Source organism: Stylophora pistillata, chromosome 7 (genome assembly GCF_964205215.1).
Source record: "Stylophora pistillata chromosome 7, jaStyPist1.2, whole genome shotgun sequence".
Taxonomy (NCBI): Eukaryota; Metazoa; Cnidaria; class Anthozoa; order Scleractinia; family Pocilloporidae; genus Stylophora; species Stylophora pistillata.
The window spans coordinates 976,265-996,581 of NC_142525.1; the positions used below are offsets into that span (position 1 = coordinate 976,265).

Below are 20,317 nucleotides of genomic sequence, written 5' to 3' on the forward strand. Positions count from 1 at the left end.
CCACATAATTTGGATATATCAACAAAGTTGAAATGGTAAAATGGCCACCGTAACGATTAGAAAAGCTGACGTTTCGAGCGTTAGCCCTTCGTCGGAGCAAATAGAGGAATTGTGGGTTGTGTGTGCTTTTAAAGGCAGAAAATGGAGCTACGTTATTGGTGGGAACATGGCAACGAGAAAAACACAAATAAATTAGTGGAATGAAAAGCGTTCGTTGACATTAATCCAACACATGTTACCTTCGGGTAACAGCCATCATGTCTTTATACTAATTTCCCATAACTCCTCAGTTCTACCACACGCGAATCTTAAGTCCCAAATATGGGCAGAAAGGCTAACGTGAAACCGCTAACGGCAAACCGCTGTTTGCTGTTTGTGGTGAGATAGCCAAACCTCGATCTTAAGGTCTCTATTATCAACTTGGTTGATAAAAGTAAATTCTCTAAAAAGAAACCACTTTGCCACTTCTATCGTAATTACATTAACTGCAATCTTGATAACCCTAGAAACTTATGGAGAATAATCCGCAACTTGGCTCCTTCTCAATGTTCCAATCTTCCAAGCCATCTGTTGGTTGGTGGAGTAATTTATGATAGTCATATTGATATTGCGAACTTGTTCAATGCTCATTTTGTCATTTTGTCATTTTGCCTCCTCGGTTGCGCTTAACAAAAAAGCAAGTACGACTCCCAACTGGGGTTACCTGAAGGACTTCGTTAGGTCCAAGCTTCCACTGGGAGTTTCTTTTACCATACCTCCAATTACATCTACCTTTGTTCTTGATAGTCTTCGTCATCTACGTACTGGGAAAGCCGTAGGCTTAGATGGACTTAGTGGATATTTTCTGAAATTATCGGCTCCTTCTATTGCGTCTTCTCTAACAACAATTTTTAATCTTAGCCTCTCATCCGGTTCTTTTCCTGATCTTTGGAAAAACGCCAAAGTATCGCCTCTATTTAGAGACGGTTGTCTATTTGACCGCTCTAACTATCGACCCATTTCTGTTCTTGCTATTCTCTCTAAGGTTCTTGAACGCCATGTCCACATTTCATTTCATAACTTTCTTACTTAAAATGACCTGCTCTCTGACTCCCAGTTTGGCTTCAGAAAGTCTCGCTCCTGCGAGCTTGCTGTTATTGATCTTATCGATCGTCTCCTCGACAATATGGACACCGGAGTCCTAAATGGGCTCTTGCTAGTCGATCTTAAAAAGGCGTTCGACCTCGTAAATCATAGCATTCTTCTTTCAAAACTTCAAATCTAAGGCTGTTCATCCTCCACTGTTCAGTGGTTTGCTTCTTATCTCTCTGACCGTTTTCAATGTACTAACTTTAAGAGTACACTATCTGACCCTCTGCCTGTATCTATCGGTGTTCCACAAGGAAGCATTCTTGGTCCTCTTTTTTTTCTATTATTCATCAATGACTTCCCTTTATTTCTCGCACAGAACACTACTCTTACTATGTTTGCTGATGATACTTCAATAACTCAATCTAGTTCTACTATCCACGAGTTAAGGAGGCTAGATATAGTTTCTTTGGCGCGCGCAGACTGGGTTCTAATCTACCCGGGAGTTTTAAAAGTTGCAAAAAAGAAAAACACAAACAAACAAACATGGCCGCCGCGCTTAGGCCAGAATCATTATTTCATCTCCCTAGTGGACTATGTTTTACGCCTCTAGGTGGGCTGCCTACACTTTCTTCTAACTTTATTAGTAGTGTGTTTCAAAAACGGAAAGCTGCAACACTCTCAGGTGACCAAAATACGCGTGAACCCGGCCGCAAACACGATCGCGATCGTAGGAGCTATTTTCCCATATCGTGGCTGGTTTCTGGAACACTAAATAGGCGCTACCTACATGCAATATCAACGGCTACGCTTCTCGTGTAAACAAGTCACTGTCAAAACTGTGAATGGTGAGAGAACTTTGCTCAAAGAGAATGTTCCAGTACACTCCTGAGCGAATGTCTTCAATCTTTTACCACTTTCCTTTCCAGCAGTACGCATTGTCACACCGTTTAAATAGGCCATAATTCTTCTGCGTGCGACACTCCTACACTCCTACGATGTGCTGGAAATTCAAATAAAGAAACATTATCGTCGAAAAAAGTGTTTTTCGCCGATAGTCTTATACTCATCATAACACCCGCTAAAGGCGGTAACGCTCTTCTCAATCCTGACGGAAAACCATGTAAAAGCAATCTCCTTTCTGTGTATCAAGCTGTTTTTATGAAGATTTCAACGCCCACGATGCCTTCGAAGATGTACGTTCCCTCCACTGTGTCCTCTTTCAATCCCCGTTGCAGCTATCAAGCGCTGACATTGTAAACAACAGCATGTGAAATCCGCTTCCTTCGCTTTCGTAGACATAGACTTTCTTGACGGACGCCACGAACGCATGTAAACTTTCAAAGACAAGCTCTATTCACAGGGCGATAACGGGCTCCTCGTCAAAGAAAACATCATTCAGAAAATTGCAGAAAGCGGTCTGTGTTACCATGACTTAAAAGATCTTTACAACAACGGTGGGAAGGAAGCACTGGTCTCCATTCTTAGCAAATCGCCAACCACATCGCATCGATCAGCTCCAAGAGGAACAAAACATTCCGACACTTTGCACAAAATAATCCAGCACTTTGAAGGCAAATAGAGCAGCAGCCATTTCCAGGCGCAATCCACCCAGAAGGTGAACCTCTCTTAGCAAAATAAAGCTCTTTAGAAGAGCGCGAAGGACGTTCGGCGAAGAAGACGTGCAAAACCTTGTGGCGTCCGCGGCAAGTGTCGTGGCGTGACACAAATGTTGCGCATGCGCAATTGCCCATCTTGTGGAGTCGAAATTTTCGGAAATTTGAAACTTTAGACTTACGTATTTCCGTTTCCGCGCGGTGAATTTTTTTTACTTTTTGCACGTTAACTTTGAACGGCTCTGTGCGTGTTTTACAAAAATTCGAAAAAATTCTGTCAGAGGGAAAATAAGTTAACGATGAATTCTAAAAAAGGCCTCTTTTCCTTAAACTTTTTGACAGAATTTTTTTAAACTTAACAGTCAAGCAGACCAAGACAGTCAAAGGACGCATGCAAAAACTAAATTAAATTCACTGTCCAGTTTGAAGAAAATTCAAGTCGTCTAATTTTGGACCCAGCATTGCAAGCCAGCAGCGTTGCCATGGCAAAGAATTTACAATATATTTACAACAAACTGATTCTTCAATAATATCTTTATTTCAGGGGAAAATGTGATCGCGATTCGTTAAAGCTAAGCTTCGCAGTTTTAGTTTAAATATCTTGCATCAGAAAAGTGAAAAACTATATCCAGCCTCCTTAAATGCTAGCCTTAATCATGACGCTTCTGGCGTGTTTTCATGGGCTAATTTAAACGACATGGCCCTCAACAAGTCTAAAACTAAATCTATCTTGATTATGACTCAACACAAATCTCATCGTCTAAATGAACATTCTATTAATGTCATGATTAATGGGAAGTTAATTGAACAAGTTCAGCATGCTAAACTACTTGGTATTACGCTTGATTGCCATCTTACATGGGAGAAATACATTGATAATATATGTTCAATTGTAAACAGTAGATTGTCTCTCTTGAGAGGGATCAAACCGTTTCTCAGTCATCACTGTGCTCTACGTTTCTTCGATTCTTGTATTCATAACCACCTTATCTATTGTTCGAGTGCATGGGGCAATTGTTCGAGTTATTTATTGTCTCGTCTTATCGTCTTCAAAAACGTGCAGCTAGAATGCTCCTTGATGCCGACTTCACTCAATCATCTGTAACCTTATTTTCCAAACTCAAATGGTTTCCTATTTTCGACCTTATAAAACTAAGAAAACTTGTACTTTTATTTACCATCCTCAGTAATCCTGATGCTGCTTTTTGTCTTAAACGCAAATTCAATTTCTTGTCTTCCGTTCGTCCAACTGGTTTGCGTACCAGAGCTTGCGCTTTTAATCTTCAAGTTCCCTACCCGCGCTCTTATTCTGGAAAGCGCATATTTGCTTACTCTGCTGCCACCTTTTTCAATTGTCTTGACAATGATCTTAAGCAAATAGCTTGTGTATCTCCTTCCTCTATTATTTTTTCATCTAGATTAGATAATTTTCAGCATAAACTTCTTATATTATTCCTTAAGTTTGTTAGTAATGTTTCTCATCTTGAAGAATGAATGAGTTATGGGTGTCGTTTTTCTCTTCACTGTAACTGTATTAGAAGGTAATTAGTGTTTATCACCTTATATCTATGTTGAACCAAACATTTGTATAGTTTTAGTTTCTCTTGTAGTAAGTCGTATATTGCTGATTAGGCATTGTTTTATACGTGTATTTTGTATTGCTGTGAAGGCCGAAAGTTAGATAACTCCAGTTGGGTTAATGAAGTCACCTTCGTATGATGCACGATCCTCGCAGTAGAAAGCGCTATTTATGCAATAGCGAAAATCAGACCTGAAAAAAATCAGGCCTGTACGGGATTCGAACCACTGACCTCTGCAATACTAGTGCAGCGCTCTATCAATTGAGCTAACAAGCCAACTGGGAGCAGGCCGTTAAGTTGATTCGTAATAAACCCGTGATGATAAATCAGATACAATGAATATATGAAGTTCATATGTTTTGAACAGCGGTATTAAATACGTATGATACACGATCCTTCGCAGTAGATAGCGCTATTTATGCAATAGCGAGAATCAGACCTGAAAAACAACAGGCCTGTACGGGATTCGAACCACTGACCTCTGCGATACTAGTGCAGCGCTCTACCAATTGAGCTAACAAGCCAACTGGGAGCAGGCCGTTAAGTTGATTCGTAATAAACCCGTGAAAGTGATAAATTAGATACAATGAAAGGATCATTATCAATAGCTGGGAACAGACCCTTATATAAAACTACCATGACATTTTATTCAAAACCCCCTTATGTAAATCATCATCGCTACGTAGCGACAATATAGAGGTACAAATATAAAACCCCCAGGATTTCAAGCACGGTTCTGACCTTCACGATCGACGATCGATATCAACATCTGCGCGCAGACCCCTAGATGTAACATTTTACCATCGCAATAAACAACTGGACACACGTTTAACATGGATGTGACATTTTAAGTTCAATTAATCAATATCAACATCTGGGCACAGAATACGCACTGTATGTACGATCAACACAGACCCCTAACCGTAAGATACTAAGATAAGTAGCAACATCTGCCTACAGCTCATCATGTAAGACACATTGATTAAAACCCGTGGATGTAAGAAACAACGAACAATATCAACATCTGGGCATAGCCCACTCGTGTAAGACACACTGATATAAACCCCTGAACGTAAGGACCAACGATCAATATCAACATCTGGGCATAGCCCATTCGTGTAAGACACACTGATATAAACCCCTGAACGTAAGGAGCAACGATCAATATCAACATCTGGGCACAGCCCATTCGTGTAAGACACATTGATGTAAACCCCTGAACGTAAGGAACAACGATCAATATCAACATCTGGGCACATTCTTTCATATAAAACACACTGATATAAACCCCTGAATGTAAGACCCCTGATTGTAAGAACCCCTGATTGTAAGAACCCCTGATTTTAAGACCCCTGACTGTAAGACCCCTGATTGTAAGAACCCCTGATTGTAAGAACTCCTGATTTTAAGAACCCCTGCCTGTGAGACCCCTGATCGAAAGAACCCCTGACTGTAAGAACCCCTGATTGTAAGAACCTCTGACTGTAAGACCCCTGATTGTAAGAACCCCTGATTGTAAGAACCCCTGATTTTAATACCCCTGATTGTAAGAACCCCTGATTGTAAGACCCCTGATTGTAAGAACCCCTGATTGTAAGACCCCTGTTTGTAAGAACCCCTGACTGTAAGACCCCTGATTGTAACAACCCCTGATTGTAACAACCCCTGAATGTAAGAACCCCTGACTGTAAGAGCCCTGATTGTAAGAACCCCTGATTGTAAGAACCCCTGATTGTAAGACCCCTGATTGTAAGAACCCCTGATTGTAAGAACCCCTGATTTTAAGAACCCCTGATTGTGAGACCCCTGATTGTAAGAACCCCTGACTGTAAGACCCCTGATTGTAAGAACCCCTGACTGTAAGACCCCTGATTGTAAGAACCCCTGATTGTAACAACCCCTGACTGTAAGACCCCTGATTGTAAGAACCCCTGATTGTAAGACCCCTGACTGTAAGAACCCCTGATTGTAACAACCCCTCACTGTCAGACCTCTGATTGTAAGAACCCCTGACTGTAAGACCCCTGATTGTAAGAACCCCTGATTATAAGACCCGTAAATGTAAGGCAATCCCTGAGTGGAAGGCTTTGATCTGGTCGTAAAGTATGAATTTGAAGCTCCAACATAAATCAGAAATTTACAACTCTTATATGATCTGTATTAAGACCCTTGAAGATGTGAATCAAACATAAAACCCTGAAAGTATGGTACACATTTTAGGACCAATGGGTTGAATACAATCACTTTTCATGTATTTGTTGAGAGGTCAAGGTTTAGGGTTAACAATAGTTTAAAATTTATATGAAAATGTTGCATATTCGAATCCATTGTTTGTAATATTGAAAAGCACAGAAACCCATTTGGGATCATAACTATTGTCAGTAGCAAACCTGCTCATTCCCACAGTCTATCAGGCAAAAGGCAAAGAGATTGGAATAAACCTAGTAAGTAATTAAAAGGGTCATTGCAAATAAGTTTCCAAATTTATTAAAAAATTACAGATATTGAATTCACTTTGCCTGGTGCTAAACCTGGACCTTATTCACTTTGATTATATTTGTATTGACAGCGTTAAAATACATGCAAATAGACAAACTATTAATAATATATCTCATCACGTTTTTTGAAGAAAGGAAGGGAAATGAAGTTTAACTTGGATAAAACACTCATCTACCACTTGCATTACAACTAAGTTTGTTTGAAAAATTTATCCATGCAATATAAACAAAAAGAGTTTGATGTTTCCTACAGATTAATATTGAGATGATGACACTCAATATAGGCACAGTGCCTACTTCCTAACAACCTATGAACCACTCATTCTTTAAGACACTCAACAAACTCCTTACATCTGAAATTCATGTCATTAAAAATAAGCAAGAGGTAAATAGTTAATGCTTTAAAAAAAATGTGTGAATTACAATATGGGTATTGAATAAATATTTCATTAAAGAGAAGTACAAGGGATAATCAAAATCAAAAATTGACAACTTCTTTAGCATATTTTCCACTATAATAAAATTTCCACTCTTTGAAATTATAGGGGTACCATGAGAGACCTTTATGATGGATTAAAAATTTGCTTCTATTCTTCGTAGTATATATGTATTTATTGATTCTGGAGAATTAAGTTCCTAGTTTTTACATCAATTATGGATAAAAAGCTCTCTCTGTCTATGTGATGTATTGACTTTATCAACAAGTATTTCTGAGTTTAGCACATTTGCAGTTATTTACAATACACATAACTTCCACTCCTCTCCAACCAGATTTAATGACATGTATTTGGATGCTTTAAAATTTGGTAAAATCAAATAAGGCTGAGGAGTTAACCAAACACTAAATTTGGCCTGCCCTATACTATGGATGTAACATTAACGAGTATAAATTAAAATGAAACAAAGGTAGCTTTAAATTCAATCATGTCAGGGAGGTATGAATTACCTTAGTGTATTGCCAATTAATCCAGCCAAATCATCATGCTCATGTTCTGGAGACAAATCTTAGTTATTAAATTTGATGCAAAAATTTTGTTAGACTTTTGACATCATCTCAATATTTGTTTTCAATTTTTTTAAGATTTCATAGAGGGATGCAGTCTCATTATAGAATTGCATAATTCAATAAAAACTTGCATTTTGATGGTTCATAAAGCAAGGGATTTAGCATGGAATTGTGAGTGGAAAATGAGGCTCAGTGATACTGTTTTGCATCTTTTGTTTTGCACTCAGGACAAAAAAAGTATATCATTGCTGTTTTCTTTACTTCTTATTAACTTTTATTCATCCATATGATTCAAGGAAAAGCCATACTTGACTCACCAATTCCACATCAAATTGCATGCCAAAAACTAATATTGCACAAATTGCAAATTCCCTCATCAGGTAATTAATTTTCCTATAGTAGCACTTTCTAAAGTTGAGGAGTGAAGAAATTCAATTCAATTAAAATAGTATTACAAGCTTCAATTGAAATAGTGTTACAACTTTAGGATGATATTTCTTTAATCCTCAACAATTTCGGGTACTAGCATCTCTAATCTCATTGTTGCATGTGTTGTGTTTTGAGGCATTTTATTGGCAAGCCTCACCATCTTGCCTTCTGACAGTTTCACCACAGGCACTATGTAAATTCTTGCCTTGTCACCAGCTTTCCTCAAGGTACAACTGTTGATAAACGAGATAAATGCCGTTACATGACAATGAAATAAGTGTATGAAACGTTCCTAATGACATAGTCTGTCAATTAACTGCCTTGAATACAGGGTATTGAAGTGATTACATTCATTCCTAACAAGCCACCTTTTGAACAAACCAGGGCACAAATCCACACCCATCCCTTAGCACTAAAGTGCTCTTTACTTATTTCTCCCAATTCTGAGGATATTTTTGGGCAAATGAGTGCTCCTCGCCTCAATTTATGTCTACAGTTTTATTTCTTGCACATACCTTAACCACTATCTAATACTGTGAAGTTTAATTCATGGTAGGGCTCCCACGTGCACGAAGCGCGTATGGGGCAGACCCCCATACCCATGGAATAATTATGCTTAACCTCTTTCTGTTTGTTTTTCATGTGCCTGACTGAGCGTATGTACGTACATGCGTACGTGCCTTCAACTTCCACAGGTAGGGTAGGAGAGACTATCAAAACGAAGGGAGGGGTGTCTCAGGCAAGTTCTGGCATTTGCACTTCTTTTATGTTATCATTAATATTATGAACTTGGGAGCTCTGCTTTTAGGCTTGGCTAAAGCTATATATTACGAATAAATGGCTCGGGAGTAAGAGAATGTGTATTCTCAAGTCTAATTTTTCTCTGCTTACCAGGCAATTATCTAACAACATGTTACCCTTTTTGAGAGACAAAAATGAAATGTATGTGTAAATATGGCACTAAGGTCAGTCAGGGGCCCTCTCCCTCCCCTAAGTCTCCTAATGTATCTGATGTTCTTCAACTATATCAAGGTTCTCAAGTCGTTGATAATAAACTCATAAAGGCTGAAAGTTTCTAAAGAAACTGTTTGGGGCTGCGTCGGTGGGGGTAACGAAATAATTTGAATATATCAACAAAGTTGAAATGGTAAATTGGCCACCATTACGATTATAAAAGCCGACGTTTCGAGCATTAGCCCTTTGTCGGAGTGAATAGAGGAATTGTGGGTTGTGTGTGCTTTTGAAGGCAGAAAAAGGAGCTACATGATTGGTGGGAACATGGCAACGAGAAAAACACGAATAAATCAGTGGAATGAAAAGCGTTCGTTGATACCTGTGGGATTTAGACTGCCGGTTTGAAAGATGAGCTTTTGTTCAAGAGTTTTCTGGCTTTCCGGGCTACCTAGGTGTAAGGAAAGACCGCAGATTGCCATGTGTTGCTTAGAATGATTAGGTAAAAGCAACGTAATCGTAACGGTGGCCAATTTACCATTTCAACTTTGTTGATATATTCAGATAATAAACTCAACCTGTTTTTATTAAATAACTGCAGTTCCTGAAGTTTAAATTTTGGATGTGTCAATTTTTTTCATTCGATTAATCACATTTGATGCTGGTTATACCAGAATTAACGTAAAATCTTCTAGGGATAAGAGCAAGACATTAAAGTCCCTTTTTTGCTGCTTGCAAACAAACAAGGTTTGGAGCCCATTTCTCTTGGTGTACGAAGATCGTTCTGAGAAAGTGTGTGGACAAAACGTGGCCTACCCTATGGCCTACCCTGTGGCCTACCATATGGCCTACCTATGGCCTACCGGTGGTCAGATCTTTAAAAGGATAGCACTGCTGGAAACCTTTCAACGTTTTCCTGAGTACTGTCTTATCAACGAATTTCTTCTGTTGTTTTGGGGGCCACATTCCTATCAAAATTTCTTAACCTTCTGATAGAATAACGAAATCGAGGAACAGAAGCCGGTTAAACGCAACTTTTGGGCAAACATCATCAGATCAGCTCTCCTTTCAAATTAGTGCAATACTGGCCCTTTCTTTGGAAAAAGCAAGTAAAGTTTGCGAAATGTTTACGACGGCGATGCGTGCGTGTCCCGGGGTGCTCGTTGCAAATTCAATACTCTACAGCACTTAAAAAATTGGCCTGGCACGTTATGTTAGCTTTTTCTTACCTGGATATGCTCTCCGATATAACGCCGTTCCTGATTACATTTTTACACTAGCACTCCACTATATGTCACCAACTGACCGCCATTTTGCATATCCTCTGCGACGCAATTTTCCCTTTCGTAAACGACCGTTGCCATTTTGAAACGGTCGTTGCCATTTCCGAGAACAGTCGTTTCCATTCATTACAAAATGGCAACGACTGTTTCGACAAATGACAACGACCGTTTCAAAATGGCAAAATTGACCTTTTCAAATGGCAACAGCCGTTTAGGAAAAGAAATATGCCTTTGCGACCACGCAATATATTAGCCCCACCTCTCCCCTCCCCCTTAACCTACCGGTAGAGTTGAGTGCTGTGATATTTGCAGTGTTTCGTTCCCTCGGACGTTGAAAATCGTGTTAGCGACCTTTTAGTATACCCTTTTGTACGCCAGCGTATTCGTTCGACTCTTACTGATTTTATTTTTATGTTCTTAAAAATCTGCCTACCGGTAGGCCATACGTTAGGCCATAGGGTGGTCCACAGGGTAGGCCATGGCCTAGGCCACGTTTTATCCACACCCTCTGACTGAAGTTTATTTGCTCTCAGTAATGAAACTAGGATACATAGGGTCTACTCTGCAGCAGCAACTGACTCTGATATGTTCATTGTCAAGATTTAGAAACTTACCTCACAGATACGCACGCTGAATCAGCACCTTGGGAGTACTGAAGATAAGTGCAATCATTGGTGTCGACCAGGATACACCACTGTCTCTCCCACTTTTCAAATATTGGAGAGCGCATTACTGCATTCGGCTTTGCTGCGGGTAATGTCCAGGTGAATACAGTAACCATTCCATTTGGTGTTGGTTTTATGTTTTGTGGTACCTGAAAAAAGAAAATAATATACATACTTTTGAGATAAAACATATGGAAAACATTTCATGTAAAGTAATGTGCCTAGCGAGTTTCGTAAGGATTTTCGTATGTTCCCAGGCGCTCCCTATTTTTAGGAGCTCCGTAGACTTAAAGGCGAGGAAAATCTAAAGCGATGAGCAAAATGTACCACATGTTACACCAGGGAATAAGGGATTAATTATTCTATCATTATTTCAAACCAGTACTTTGGCTATTAGTTGTCGTAATAAAACCCTAAGCGTTTTTGCTGTATTGCATCGATCGCCTAGGGCGTGGGCGAAAGACGAAAACGACGCGCACAAAACCACGATATTATGGTCAACAAAATGGCCAACGAAACGGCTCGTTGCTTACAAAAGCGAATTTTAAAGAAACGGGGGCAAAAATTGATCCTTAAGAGTAGCTATTTTATTTCTTAGCTCGTGGGGGAGGAAGATTGCGTGACGAGCCCAAAGAACGTCTGCGTAGAAGGCTATTGCAACGCGAGCTTTGTTAAAAGTGACTGAAACTGTTTAATTATATATGATACATTTAAAGGAAACAAATTTCTATTGCATTAAAAACCTCCAACCCAAATTATGGCTTTTTTGAGTTAAGAGCAAAAAGAAAAAAGAAAAAAACGCTAACAGCCGATACCCACCCCTCCTTTATTTGCACATTTTATCATCCACCTACCTTAGCGAGGACGTTCCAGAGAAGTTTCTGGCGTTCCTTGGTTATTAGGGACAAACGTTTTCTTTGGTTTCCCTCCATGTGTTCCTCCTTGTTTTTCCTTCGTATTGCCTTTTCGCAACCTTTCATAGCGCAGATACACATTCTTTCTCCACAATCAATCGAATGAGATGGTATTAAACTCCTTTTGAAATAAAAAGAAACCTTGTCAAAAATGACATGCAGTATTAATCATCTCACATCCTTATGCCGTGTTTTGCTTCTTACTGGTACAGCTTGTAACACCAGGCTGTTTGAGAGCTGAATGATTAATACTTTACATAACCTCTAAGCAATCAGGCTACTCGGAAACATCGGATGATATGATTCCATCGTAAGCGTATTTAAGGATAATTTTTAACAGGATAGGTTACTCTTTGGATCATCATAATTTAAAGTATACTTAAGCGTGGTGAAGGGAATTATATGAAATTAGGCAAAACAATAACGATATTATGATTACATAAAGAAATCAGCTAAGATACTCTCTTTATATGTTTGCTCTTGAGGTACGTAAAGGAATTATAGAAATCAAAAGATATCCATAATTAGAATCTGCCCTTCTGATGCCACAAGGTGATAAAAAAAAAGTTGGTATCACGTTGCAAGTTTTGCGAAAAGACAAGGCTTAACTCACGTATCTTCCAAAAGTCCTATCTGAAATTACCTCGTGATATTTTGTCCACATTTAAGTGGGCAAGGCACCTCTGTAACACTACAAGTTAGATCTCCGTGTTTCTTTTTATCTTTTCTTTTGAAGCTGATGCCACATTTGCAGAGGACTTCCACCATTGGACACGTCGCTTTGTGAGCGTCTATTTGTTTCCTTTTCATACTTTCTTGGCATTCTTGACAATTTAATTCTAACTCCGGACACCGTTCTAGGTGATCTTTGGCCCGGTTTAGCGCAATATTCTCTCCGCAGCACTTGCACTGCCCATCGACCATCCCAAGCATGGTATTCGCGAGGCGGTTTGAGCAGAACGCCGTCACAGGCTGACGGCACATCTCGCATGTGCTGGATTTCCCTTGACTTGTTTTCTTAAACGTATCCACGCAGAAACCACAAAAGGAGTGGCCACACGGTGTTGCTAGTTCTGCGTCTAGAATGGGATTCTTGCTGTAAAAGAGAAGGCGAAGTAAGGTCAGGAAAATAGCTCCAGGCTGGCATGTTATTCCGAAAATGGCGTGAAGTGTATTATCCATTCAAGTCACAAGTTAAATATTTATAGCAAATGGTAATAACTTCAACTTACCAAACATTACACAGGTATTCAGCTGGGATAGAATCGCTGAATGCGATGTAGTCAAAAACCGAACGAGAGTGACTCATGTTTGGTCAGTTTAAAATGGCTTGTCGTTTCTCTTCGCTTGGAGGCTCTCTCTCTTTCTCTCTCTCTAACTTTTGTTATGAGCGTGAAGGAATAAACCGCCTACGTGGTGGAATATCAAAATTCACAGGAAACAGCTTCCCTTCAACAACCAATAGGAAAGTAAACCACAGTGACTCTTGACAAGCACTCGCGCACTTTGCTAACAGGTATATTAAAGTTGTACTTCCACACCTTATTCAATGACAAAAAGTGTTCATGGGACAAAGATTATTTTAAGAGATACTTCCTGGTACTGCACTTATAAATGGGAAGATTGCATTTTGTTTAGATAAACATTTTCCACAGGCTGAGATCTCCAATGTCTGCATATTTTCACCATTTAAGTTGTTTTAAAAAATCATGTCGAATAAGTCATTCAAGAATACGTAGAGCACGTCTACAGATTTCGAATTATAACTTGCTTAGTTTTGGAATGACATTAATTCTTGAGTTATTGTCGATTTCATTACGACAATACTACTTTTCAAGTTTGACAAGTGCTTCGCTTCGTTGTATAAAGTTCTGTTTCTACTGAAATCAAAATTGCTTATCTAAAATTGTGATAACCGCCGACAGTATTTGCGGTTATGTGTGGCTGGATTAACAGGAAGGGGGGGTATTGTTTAAATAAGTTGTGACAACCGTCAGAAAATAATGAATGGATAAAATTAACTATTAACTAAGGAAGTGCGAACCTTTATTGTTTGGATGAGCAAACCTATCGAAATCAGTTTCGCTTTGAATAAACGATTCCTTTCTCTAGAACCTTTACAGTGTATAAAAGTAGAAATTATTATGGCCACCATTACCTATCGACGGAAAGGACTTTTCATTTTATTTGATGGGCATAGTTGTTCGCATCTTGTTGATAGTGAAATTAAAATTATGTAAAAACCGCCAACAGCATTTCATTTGTGTGGGTGGAGTCACAGAAAATAGGCTATTGTTTAAATAAGTTGTGAAAACCTATCTATTATCACAAAAGAAATGAATGGATGAAATAAACCATTAATTAAGCAAGTGCGAGCCTTTCAGAGTTTCATTGAGCTAACCCATCCGTTTTGCTTTCAACAAATGATTCCTTACTTTGTGTCACATTGGCAATAATCATCACCTTCTGGCTATGTCAGTTTATTAAGTCGCGAGACTCACTTTATTTCAACTATTCATTTAGAGGCGATGTGCGAGAAAAAAAAAGCGAAAAATTAAGCCGAAAGTGTCGGTACGGAAATTGTTCACAATTCCAAGATTGCTTAGCCTCGCTGAGTAAAAGATATAAAGGAAATTGCCCCTTGCTGTGTTGCAAGTTTAGGAAAAGCGATGCTGTTTCCGCCTTGTTTTGGCCTTATCAAAGCCCGAACACTTCGTTTTGGGGTGAATAAAACAAACACTTTTCAAGAGGCATACTGGAGTTTTCATGGAGTTGCTATTATTTATAAGGGATAGTACGTTGGTACTATTGCCAGAACATTTTCGAAAACGGCTTCCAGCCCGGGCCAATCTCGCCACATGTGTTCGTCAAGGAAATCCTGGATGTCCCCTTGGCAGATTCCTTTCTCCCTCTTTACGTGGTACTTGACGCGCGCCCACGCCGACTCTGCCTCTTGCGTATGTACGCCAGTAACGGGATCAACGAAGTTGTTCTGATGGAAAACTATTCTGTGCATGGTCACGTTAGGAACGTACAGGTGAAGGTTCCTGTACGCAGCCCAGTCGTCAGTGTGCACTTCTGACCCAGGCAGGAGGACCCTTTGAAGAATATTGGACAATGTTCGGCGGTCTCTTCTCCTTACAACTTGAAAGTAGCCGTGACAAGGACTGTGTTCCGTAGAGATCACGCCAAACACCCACACTTCATCGCTGGCCCTGCGACCTCTTTGATACTATAACGATTAAATTTTTAAAACGGAGATTTACATTGGCATTCATGCTTGTCAAAATAACGATTAACTTTGATTTGATGCGTGCGAAATCAAGCACCCTCCTGGCATACAAACCCTCCTTCTTACCAGATTTAATGGCGGGTGTTAGGCGTTTTTGTATCATGGGCACGATAGCCAGAAAAACGGACAATTCTTCAACCTGGCTGTGCTCGCGAGCACATGTATGACTTGCAGCAAGAAAAAATGCTTGCGGATCAAACCCTATTAATATTTCGTGGTAAAATAATTTTTCCGTACGGAGAGTTGGATGTGTCTGATACTTGGCGGAAAATCTAAAGACTACTCTGATTTTGGGATGTTGCAAGCTAGCAAAGGCGGGCATATTACAAGGGGCCAATCTTAAAAGGGGGCGTAACCTCTGTCAAACCATAAGCAAATAAATAAATGAGACTTGAGTCAGTTTGCTAGACATAACGTCTCGTAGTCACGTTCGACGCACTAAAAAGTACTATAAAACGAATACAAGAATTGTAAGAACGTGTAAAATGGTATATAAAAAGTCACTTGTAAAAATGTAGCGGAATTCCAAATCGATTTCGATCAATTACGATCCTCATCAGTAGTACTCCGCCATGTTTAAAATACTCATAAATAATTGTTCATATAAGTGACTCTGAAATGTCCACACTTCTTCCAGGCTTCATGTAAGCGGTCATGATGTATCAATCACAGCTCGTGGAATTTGAAACCTCTTGACGAAAGGTCGGAAATTGCTATGCAAAACCTGAAAGTAAAATTAAATCAAATAACAGAAAAATACGTGAAAGATGAAAAGGTTTGCAAATGGGGCAACCTAGAGAAGAACGAAAAGGAAGGCTTGGTTTCAATGAAAAAGAAAGTTCAGAGTCAGGAGAGTGTGGTGTTTCAAACAGACAAGTCAGGTCGCCTCTCCGTAGACAGCATGGGGAACTACAGAGTAGCTTCTCAACCGCACGTTGTCGATAGCGTCTTAATTACCAAAGATGAACATGACCGGTTACAACAGCTCATAAATGCACATTCGACGTCTTGGGTGCGCATTTTAAATGCAGGGAGCGAGACCAATAACGAGACTAGAGTAAAGAACAATATGTTAAATAGTGATAGCCAAGTAGCACCGCTATATACCCTACGTAAGGACCATAAAGAGTACAGTGATGAGTACAAGGGCCCCCCCGTTAGACCGGTATGCGGGGCAATGGTAGGTTACAACTGCAAGCTCTCTCACCTGGTGAGCGTTGTACTTACAGAGGTATGGAAATCGAGAGAGAATAGCGCCATATGCACGAGCACGGAAGACATGATCGCGGAAATGAACAGAGTTAATCAGGACCAGGATAACAACAACTTAATAATTGGCTCCACCGACGTGATAGCTTTATATCCTAGTCTTGATATTGGGTTCACAATCGATAAGGTGTGTGAGGTTTTCTACGAGAGTAACATCAGTATCCGAAGTATCAACAGTCAGGAGTTGGGTCTGTACCTGGCATTAACGACATCACCGGAAGTGCTAGCTAGGATGGAGATTACAAATGTATGTCCAACGAGAAAGACGAATAGAGGGAGACCACCCACGATCACTGCAAGTGGGAGTGAGGAGCAGAAAGAGAAAAGATTTAAATCGTGGAACCCACCAGTCACACAGCCAGATGAACGTGCGAAACGTATTATGTTGAAAGAGGCATTAAGAGTCGTATTGACAGTGATTATGAAAAATCATGTTTTCACATTTGATAACGAGATCAGAAAGCAAATAAGAGGTGGTCCAATTGGCCTTAAATTAACCGGGGTACTGGCCCAGATTTTCATGATTTGGTGGGATGAAAAATTTGCAACAAGGCTGAATGAATTGGCCATCGTTATGAAAATGAACAAACGGTACGTGGATGACATCAACATGGCTGTGCAAGCAACACCAGTTGGGATGAGGTACAAGGATGGAAAAACTCACATGGATGAGAGATCCGTAGCTGAGGGTCAAGGAATCAGTGACGATGAGAGGACTATGACATTGATAAAACAGATAGGAAACGACATACACCCGTCAATACAACTCGAAATAGATTACCCCTCTAAACACCAGGACGGAAAGCTACCTATCCTTGACTTGAAGGTGTGGATGGAAACAAAAGAGACAGACAGGCAGGACGAGAAAGCCTCAGCCTCAGTGATCATGTATGAGTTTTATTCCAAGAGCATGGCTTCTAAGACAGTCATACATGCTAGGTCTGCCGTAAGCTGGAGTACAAAGAGAACAGTCCTGACCCAAGAAGTCCTTCGGGTCTTACTTAACTGTAGCAGATTGTTACCATGGGAACGAGTAGTAGAGAATGTTAACGAGATGGTCCTGAGAATGCAATACTCGGGGTACAGCAAGAAATTCAGATATGAGGTTGTAGATTCGGCCCTCAAAGCTTTTAGAGCGAGACAAAGAGCTGAGCGAAAAGGAGAAAGACCGTTACATCGACCCAAGGAGTGGAGAAAGGTGGAACGAGAAAAGGAAAAGAGCGAAAGGAAATCCAACTGGTACAAACGCGGCGGGAATGAATCAGTAATATTTGTACCAGCTACGCCCAACTCACGGTTACGGAAGGAATACCAGACAGAAATAAAGCAGCAAGGTTTCAATATTAAAGTGGTGGAGAAAGCCGGAATCGCCATTAAACGACTACTCCAAAAGTCCGACCCATTTAAACCGCGACAGTGTGGACGAGAAGACTGCCCAGTGTGTAGCACAGGTGGAAAAGGACCGTGTGATAGAGAAAGTGTGACGTATGAGATTAAGTGTATCCAGTGTAACAGCGTATACGTAGGGGAAACAGCCAGGAGCGCGTATACCAGAGGGAAAGAGCATACGAAATCACTTAACAATAAGGAAGAACGATCTGCATTGTGGAAACACTGTAAAGAGAAACACAATAGAGAAGTAAAGCAGTTCCGAATGGATGTGACGGGGGTTTATCACAATGACGCGATGCTGAGACAAATAACTGAAGGAGTGAGGATAAATAATGTGAACGAAGACTCGCTTATGAACTCCAAGAACGAGTGGAACTTTTTTCAAATTCCACGAGCTGTGATTGATACATCATGACCGCTTACATGAAGCCTGGAAGAAGTGTGGACATTTCAGAGTCACTTATATGAACAATTATTTATGAGTATTTTAAACATGGCGGAGTACTACTGATGAGGATCGTAATTGATCGAAATCGATTTGGAATTCCGCTACATTTTTACAAGTGACTTTTTATATACCATTTTACACGTTCTTACAATTCTTGTATTCGTTTTATAGTAGTTTTTAGTGCGTCGAACGTGACTACGAGACGTTATGTCTAGCAAACTGACTCAATTATCGAACACGTTCCTGGCCTCGGCCCACAAAATATCATCAAATGAGACTTGGCGAGCCCGGAAATTGATAGATTTCCTTTAAAAGTTGTCAAGAAGTTGCTACAAAACTAAGTTTTCAAACAGAAGCCTCCGTTTGAAATGAAAATTACAGTGCACTTACTCACCTTCGATTTGTGCTTGAATTGACTTTCGTCACACTTGACCACGTACACACGCCCGCCAAATGGGGTGACTGGCCTATCTTCTATATCTCTCTTACAAATGAAGCGGAGCGTGGCAAACACACGTCCAACTGTGTTTTTCGTCAATCCAACCATTAAAGAAACTCTAGAGCGCAACTCGCGATGACTCCACAGATAGATCAGAATTAGGAGTTTTTTTAGATGAATTCGGGGAAACTCGGCGAAAAAACTGCCTTCTCTCGGAGACTTTTTGCCTCTACAGCCTTTTCATCTCCTTATAAAGAAAAATATTTAATAATTATAGACAAGGATCGATTGTTAGTCATTTTGCTTAAATTTGGAAAAGGGAAAGCAGTGGTCTAACTCGTGAAGAATTCCGATTTATGATGATCACTTATTTCAATGCTAAACTACCTAGTAGTATGTCAATGATAGAAAGTAGAAATTTAAAAAAGTTTAGTATTGGTACTATCTATTCTTACCACACATATCCATCTACGTGGTCTGGGTTTCTCTCTACAAATTCCATTCCTCTATTGCATGGCACGCATCTCAGAGGACTAGCTATCAAGTTCTGCCGCTATAGCCAAGTTATTACATTGAGGACTGGACCATCAGTAAGCCAGTTTATGTCCATGAGATTCATCTTGATGCTCTTCGGATGCTTGATTTGCTGTATTTTACTACTTATTTTGTGACTGCTGAGAAACCGCTACTGCAGCAAAAACGAGAGGCGGAGCTGCGGCCCTCTGTTCTGTCGTTCTTTGAAATAAAATTTTCGCACTTTGTTTGTGGCCTTTTCACAATAACCATAGGAATTCTCAAGCCCTCATTGGTCGAGAGTCATTTTCAATCTTCGCCACGAAGACTAAACCATTTCTCTCGTGAAACAAATGCACATTTCTGAAATATGGACAATGACGAGTGTCCGAGTTCCAAGATTGGCATACGCGGAGAAATTTTTTAAGAGGAACTTGTCGAAGTGAAAGAAGTACGTGGCGAAAGAAAATCTTCAGAAAAAAAGGGCCGGTTCTCGGTTCGCAAGGAGGAAAGAGGGCGACCTTGTAAAAATACTTAGAGATGCTGAAGTGAAGGGCACAAAAATAAAAATGAAGTGGGTGATAACAAAATTCAGGGTAAAAGATTCTATCAATTCACTACTTAACACGAGGTAGTGAGTGTCATCGCCTCTTTGGTTACACTGTCAACAACACACACGTGAAAAAAGCAACGATCGATCATGTCACGTGCGGGTGATTTTCGGAAAACCTTGGCGCATTAACTGTACCTAAGAGATAATAATCTATTTCTACATAGATTGTGCTCAAAATATAGGTTTAGAGCACATATCAAGCGCGAAAACGTCTACGTTCATGGAAAACTCAAATTTATGCGAATTTCTTGAATATTTATCAACTACTAATAATAATAAAAACAATGATAATAATAATAAACTTTACCTATATAGCGTCTATATCACTATTTGCTTTAGGC

The 20,317-nt window shown here is 39.9% G+C and overlaps 2 protein-coding genes across 4 annotated transcripts; both read right to left on the reverse strand.

Annotated features, from left to right (window-relative positions):
• Positions 1-6,735: 6,735 nt before the first annotated feature.
• On the reverse strand, positions 6,736-13,023 carry LOC148726062 (uncharacterized). Of its 3 annotated transcripts, XM_088728777.1 has the most exons (4): positions 12,654-13,023; positions 11,951-12,131; positions 11,046-11,245; positions 6,736-8,430 (listed from the first exon to the last, which is right to left on the reverse strand). In XM_088728777.1, the coding sequence occupies exons 1-4, from the start codon at positions 12,992-12,994 to the stop codon at positions 8,268-8,270; spliced, it is 885 nt and encodes a 294-aa protein (XP_088584903.1). In that variant the 5' UTR covers positions 12,995-13,023; the 3' UTR covers positions 6,736-8,267. The 3 variants fall into 3 exon arrangements, 1 of the variants encoding a protein (XP_088584903.1); XR_015990075.1 differs by lacking the exons at positions 11,046-11,245; positions 11,951-12,131; positions 12,654-13,023 and adding exons at positions 9,531-9,599; positions 10,378-10,661 and having other exon boundaries at positions 8,291-8,430; XR_015990074.1 differs by lacking the exons at positions 11,046-11,245; positions 11,951-12,131; positions 12,654-13,023 and adding an exon at positions 10,378-10,661 and having other exon boundaries at positions 8,290-8,430.
• A 1,546-nt stretch (positions 13,024-14,569) lies between these two features.
• On the reverse strand, positions 14,570-18,979 carry LOC148726063 (uncharacterized). The gene is made up of 2 exons (XM_088729038.1): positions 18,806-18,979; positions 14,570-15,242 (listed from the first exon to the last, which is right to left on the reverse strand). Exons 1-2 carry the CDS (start codon positions 18,956-18,958, stop codon positions 14,793-14,795), a joined length of 603 nt encoding a protein of 200 aa, XP_088585164.1. The 5' UTR covers positions 18,959-18,979; the 3' UTR covers positions 14,570-14,792.
• Positions 18,980-20,317: the final 1,338 nt, after the last annotated feature.

Excerpts from the sequence above, each read along its gene's own strand:
- LOC148726062 (XM_088728777.1), bottom strand. The coding sequence starts at position 12,994 with ATGTGCCGTCAGCCTGTGACGGCGTTCTGCTCAAACCGCCTCGCGAAT. Across the intron at positions 11,246-11,950 it reads TCTGGAACGTCCTCGCTAAG|GTACCACAAAACATAAAACC; the intron begins GTAGGTGGATGA and ends TTCTTTTTTCAG. Across the intron at positions 8,431-11,045 it reads TCAGCGTGCGTATCTGTGAG|TTGTACCTTGAGGAAAGCTG; the intron begins GTAAGTTTCTAA and ends GTTTATCAACAG.
- LOC148726063 (XM_088729038.1), bottom strand. The coding sequence starts at position 18,958 with ATGGTTGGATTGACGAAAAACACAGTTGGACGTGTGTTTGCCACGCTC. Across the intron at positions 15,243-18,805 it reads AATTCAAGCACAAATCGAAG|TATCAAAGAGGTCGCAGGGC; the intron begins GTGAGTAAGTGC and ends TAATCGTTATAG.